This window comes from Micropterus dolomieu, linkage group LG09 (assembly GCF_021292245.1).
Source record: "Micropterus dolomieu isolate WLL.071019.BEF.003 ecotype Adirondacks linkage group LG09, ASM2129224v1, whole genome shotgun sequence".
NCBI lineage: Eukaryota > Metazoa > Chordata > Actinopteri > Centrarchiformes > Centrarchidae > Micropterus > Micropterus dolomieu.
Window position 1 is genome coordinate 22,600,747 of NC_060158.1, and position 6,000 is coordinate 22,606,746.

Sequence of the window (6,000 nt, forward strand, 5' to 3'; positions counted from 1 at the left end):
TAATACACTGTAATGTAGCAGCATGAAAGAACATCTCAACAGACATTCATGTATCCAGACCACATGAGGGTCTACTGGGCCTCTTTTTACTCTCGCTTGTCCCGGAGCTTGCCTTTCAGGACTGTCTCAGCGATTGTTAAGGGCTCCTGCAGTGTTTTTCTCAACACTATAGCTGGGCTCCAACTGGCTGCAGCACTAAATTCGTACCGCAGATGACAAACGGCAGAATGAAATAATTCAATGTTCGTATGTGCGTTACTTGCATTATCCTCACTTCAGTCGGTCATATCATCATCTTTGGCAAAAGCGGTCAACTGCGTAATCTCATTTCTCTCTGGTGCTGCAGAAGTCAAACAGCTGGGCGATTGGTTTTAGTCATAACAAAGCCGAACAATTCTCTGTGGACTTCTTAAACTTTTCTTTAATCAACTGTACATCTCTAACCAGTCATGCTTTACATACACTGTATATGTGCATTGTATGTTGTTCCTATAATGCATGTACATTCTAGTTAAATGTTAATCTATCTTCGTTGTCCTTGTTTTTAGCTGTATTTCTATCTTCCTGAAAATTCTTCTTGGAACTGTGTGCAACATTGAGAGCAAGGAAATTCCTTGTGGGTGTACACATACTTGGTCAATTAAGCCGATTGTGATTACCACTAGTCTCACCACGGTCCAGTACCTCCCCCTGGTGGTTCTGTTGCTCTGTAACACCCTTATGCACAAAGACAGAAGATGTGCATCTGATCCAAGGCATATGTTTGACTTCAATCTGATCATATGAAATGAGACAATGCATTTAGTTGGGGGGTTTTTGTGTGAAAATCGCCGTTTGTTTTGGCATTGAATGGCAAGACTATGTGACCATTGTTCCATGGAGCAGTAAAAATGGCTCCATGTAACTGCAGCTACCTTCATTCGTAATAAAGCCTAGAGAGGCTAATTATGTGTCAGCTGGACATGAAAGCAAAAGGTTTTTGTCGTTAATCAGAGCACCATCATTAGTCAACCAACTGACCGCAGAGCTCACCACATATGTGCAATGTCTAATCAGAGTTTTAACTGTTGGCCCTTTCAAAGATGATCAGGCTAATCAGTGTCACACATGTAACCAGCAGGGCATTGTACCACAAAGGTTCACAACATATATTATGATTGATATTTCAGTAGCAGTGTCCGAACTACCCTCCCCAGTCCTCGACAATTGGTCTTCCCTTATGTGCTATTAGGAAATGGAGCTCTCTGCTGCGGGCGGGGGTTGCAGATTAAGTTTTCAATCCCCTCAGTGACTGAACACAACACCAGGCAGCTGCTGTGAGTGAAGAGAGCTGCAATATTAACAAGAACATTGAAATTGACTAATGATGCTGGTAATACCATCGATACAAACAAAAACAATGGCAATGTGATTTTATTCCAGAAATATATAAATATGTTTTAGGATTTCTGTTTCCTTTTGTAAAGAAACACCAAAGAGTCAAGCCTTTTTGGAGCAGAACAACTTTTTTTATATAAAAACTTCATATAAAGAAAATGTAAATCACAGCTCTTGAACTAGCAACAATTGAGGTTTTGACAATCAGTAATATAATATGGTAACATAATACTGTCAAAGACTAAATACCATTATAAATACATACCTATTTACACTCAGATGTTATTTACATTTGTTATAAACAAAATATAATACTTGGAACACCAACCCTACAAATTATGCTCGACTCTGTTCCCCAACAGACTTACTTTGTTAAATAGTAAATCACACAAACACTGAGTGACATAAATTAAAGACAAATGATCTAAAAGAACTCCTCAGGAAACAACAAGGAATTAACATAAAAATCCTTTAACATATTTTAAAACAAATTTGAACACAAGTACAAAGTTATTAACTTTGTGAAAACCTAGCATGTGTAAAGTTCTGGCGTCGGTCTTTGGTTGTGATTTTCTGCTTCTTAGCCAAAGATTAAATTGAAATATGACCATGAGTACAGCAAACGTAAAACCCACAGAAAAGCATGTGTTCATTTTCCTGATTTCATTTGTCCTTATCCCAGAGTGAACTGATGTCTTTGTAACATAAGCGGTATGAAGGGAAAGGAAAGTTAACGTACTTAAGGGGGCCACAGGGGAATAACTGCTCGGTTCAGTGTGTCCACACCTCATTGGCCCACAAATGATTGTGTCGGAGCCAGCACCGAGCAGAGGAAATGTCAAGTGTGAACACTTGCTCTTGTGAGGCGTTCACTGCTGTGTTGTAGTGAATGATTAGTTTGGGCTGAGGGATACAAGCTGCAGAGAGGAGGCGGCTACCAGCTGAGAGGTACTCGCTCTCGCAGCTTTGAGTCCTGGAAGAGGAGGAAGCAGGAACATCATGTTCATACAGAACACATAATGCAACCAGGGTTCTCTCTCTCTCTCTCTCTCTCTCTCTCTCTCTCTCACACACACGTTACCTTTTAAGAGTGATGCTGAGACAGGAAGTGGTGGTTTCTGACAGGTGGAGGATGGCCGCTGCGTTGACAGTGATGAACATCTCAAAGGTGAGAGCCAGCTCCACCTCCCCAAGACGACAGGGGACGATCAGTGACATGAAACCAGGGGGAGCCGACACCCCCGGGTAGTACCCCACACTTACAGAGTCTGATGAATAAACACATTGGTGAAACCACTGAGTTCTGAATAATCTTTCAGATTTTCCTAAACTGTATTTATGATCTGTGTGTGTGGAGCAGCCACTAAACCAGAAAGTGATCCTTACGTCTGAAGACTTCCCGTGCCCTGAGCCAGAGGTTCTGCTTGCCTAGTTTGTGTATAAGTATCTGTAGCATAGCGTGGTCAACTGCCAGGTTTTTACAGAGCATGAAGTCCACTGTGTCTGAAGCTACAGGAAGTGTCTGTCTGTCCACGCACACTTGCAGGTGAGAGTTAAACAGACGACTGTACTTGGAGACATCGACCATCTCTGAGGAAAACAAAACAATTACATGCAAATATATTGAGTCATTGTTTAGCTTTGTATATCTACAACTACTCCACTTACCAATGAAACAGTGTACTTTTAAGTCAGCACATTTTAAAATACATTTTAAAATAAAGATTTTACATACATATCATTGGGTTTTACCTCAAAATGAACATCCATTTGTCCAGTTCTTTTGCTTACTTGCCTTTGCTAATCAAATGTGCTTACAGGTAAACAACACTTCAGCAATTACAACCATGGATTATTGTAAAAAGCTAGTTGATTTGCCTGAAATATGAGTAATTCAAAGGCTTGTGAAATGTTTAGAAAGTCCATAGGTTTAACATGGGTCATTCACAAAGACATACAGGTGACAGGTCTGGAACCCAACCAAATTAGGTCTTGGCACTGTCTGATACACGTGTCACTGAACCTCAACACAAATTTATGTAATAGCATATTAGATGTGATTCTTAACATTACAGGCAATGGAAAGATTTTTTATTTCTCTCACCATTCGGCTCTTTGAGTCCAGGGAGATTACAGAGGACATCCAGCGTGTCTCTGTGAGAGGTTTTCTCAGCCAGACGTATCAAAACTCGAGTCCTACTCTCCAGATCAGCAGGCTCACACGGCCACGAGCGGGAACTCAGGAACCATTTGTTTTCTGAGACAAACGAAAAATTTACCAAGGCACCATTATTTAACAGGTTATCTACAAGATGCCCCATCTTAAAAAAAACAACTAGAATTTCCACCTTTGCATTGTATGCCACTGCCAACTAGTCAAGTGTAAATTTACATCCATGTCTGTCCAGATTCATAATAGATGTAGTGAATACTTGGAAGGTATTGAATAAAAAGGTATACTAGATATAGATATAAGTGTTTTTTGGCTAAATAAAAGTTGATGCTTTTATGAATAATGAAAAGGCTTTTTAAAAATGTCATTTGGTAACAAATTTTGATACCTAAGGAGGTGTAAAAAGAGGCTTTATGCTAATAGCAAGATGCAATATATGCAGAAAGGACATTGTTGCCAAGACCGGCAACATGACAAATTTGAAGAAACACTTGAGCGTGCATGGAATTAATTTAAGAGCATAATATTACTCTGTGTTCGACTGCAAGAAGAACAGAATGCAGCCTGTTCCTCTCAGTATTCAAGTCCACCTAACGTTACATAACACCTGGATTACTGCAACAGCCTTTTTACTTGCTTAACCCAAAAATCTACTGACTACAGACTGTCAAGAACTCAGCTGCCAGGCTTTTAACCAGAACAGAAGAAATATGACCACATCACCCTTGTTTTAGCTTCATTACACTGGCTCCCAGTATGTTTTAGAATAGGCCTTAAAATTTTATTGACTACTTTTAAAGCTCTTCATGGCCTCTCACCCCGTTATATCTCTTTCCTTTTGTCCCATATGCACCAGCAGGTACCCCGAGAACCCCGGGCAGAGGTCTGCTGTCTGTTCCAGAGCCTCGACTGAAAACTAAAGGGGACGAAGCGTTTGCAGTCAGGGCCCCGAGGCTCTGGAACAGCCTGCCCGAGGAAATCAGGTCGGCTGAGTCAGTGATGCTTTTAAGTCCCTTCTTAAAGAGGTGGTATTATGCTTTTTGGCTTTTCCCCTCTGCTTTGAGTTATTTCTCTTTTTTGTGCATGTAACAGGTTTGCAAAGTGAAAAAGCCCAAAGTCCAGCCCAAAGGGAGTTCCCATCTCCCACAGAAAGCTCTGCTCTGAACCGCTTGAAACAGCTTGTTTGTAGTCCAGCCATTCACTTCCTTTACTTGTGACGTCACAATGAAAACACGTCATAAAGCTTGCCAAGCAGCTAGCGGGTCAGGCACGCCCTCAAACCAAGCTAGTCTGAGCAGAGCCCCTTTGGCTCGACTCGCCTTTGTTTGGGTTTCCATTGTAGAAATGATGCACCTGTACCTGCTTCCAGGTACTTTTTTTTTTGTATCACCTCACCTCCGTCGAGGTTCCAAGCGAGCTGAGGGATACTAAAATGTAACTTGAAAACACGACAGACTGCTGATTGGTCAGAGAGAATATTCACTATTCACTGCATCATCATTGCTGCGCCAGACAGAGGCCAGCAACAGAAAGTTTTATGGAATTTCATCACTAAATTCACTTCTGAGAAGTTTTGAGGTGAGAAATCAGCTGTGTAGATGTCGAATATTGACAGTTTTACGAGAAGTGATGGCGGAACAAAAATGTGCTTGAATATTTTCGGAGTTGAGGAGCTCCGCAAGTGGCTGCGGGGGAAGCCTGTGCCAACCCGCGGGAGGAGCGTGTGAGGCCGGCCAGCCGCCCGCTCACAGAGCACTCTGCTCCCGCCGTCACACAGACCGCTGCAGCAACAACAGCAGAGGAAAACACAGCTGGAAGGTTTTCATACCGCTTATCTGTCTTTACATTCTGAGTAAGGTTGAAACGTTTTAACTTAAAACAGAGAAAGCTGTGTGGATCGCTGGTGTGTGGGTCACATTGAACATTATGTTGCGGCAGTTGTGTGTGGCGTCGCTATGACGACAAGCTATGTACTATCTCTGGGTACTATCTGCAATGGAAAACGGAGCAGGGCCGAGTAGAGTCGAGTCTATCGATTTGCGCTATGGTAGCATTTTTCTGCAAGGCAGCATAGATCGTCAGAACACCGGCAACAGTTCAACGTTTAGTCCTAAAAGACGATGCAACTCCGACTCTGGAAATCCACAATCACAACCTGTAAGTAGGCTTTATTGGTTGTGAATTACACTCACCTAAAGGATTATTAGGAACACCATACTAATACTGTGTTTGACCCCCTTTTGCCTTCAGAACTGCCTTAATTCTACGTGGCATTGATTCAACAAGGTGCTGAAAGCATTCTTTCCAGGGCACGAAGCTCCCGTTCCACCACATCCCAAAGATGCTCTATTGGGTTGAGATCTGGTGACTGTGGGGGCCATTTTAGTACAGTGAACTCATTGTCATGTTCAAGAAACCAATTTGAAATGATTCAAGCTTTGTGACATGGT

At 42.0% G+C, this 6,000-nt stretch overlaps 1 protein-coding gene across 1 annotated transcript in view; it reads right to left on the minus strand.

Annotated features, from left to right (window-relative positions):
* Positions 1 to 1,486: 1,486 nt before the first annotated feature.
* Positions 1,487 to 6,000, minus strand: part of LOC123976834 (protein TOPAZ1-like) — a 10,298-nt gene continuing 5,784 nt past the window's right edge. Inside the window, exons 7-10 of the mRNA XM_046059192.1 lie at positions 3,482 to 3,634; positions 2,764 to 2,967; positions 2,459 to 2,645; positions 1,487 to 2,350 (exon numbers count right to left, since the gene is read on the minus strand). Coding sequence (XP_045915148.1) covers positions 2,149 to 2,350; positions 2,459 to 2,645; positions 2,764 to 2,967; positions 3,482 to 3,634 — 746 coding nt within the window. The 3' untranslated portion in view covers positions 1,487 to 2,148. The remainder of the gene's footprint in view (positions 2,351 to 2,458; positions 2,646 to 2,763; positions 2,968 to 3,481; positions 3,635 to 6,000) is intronic.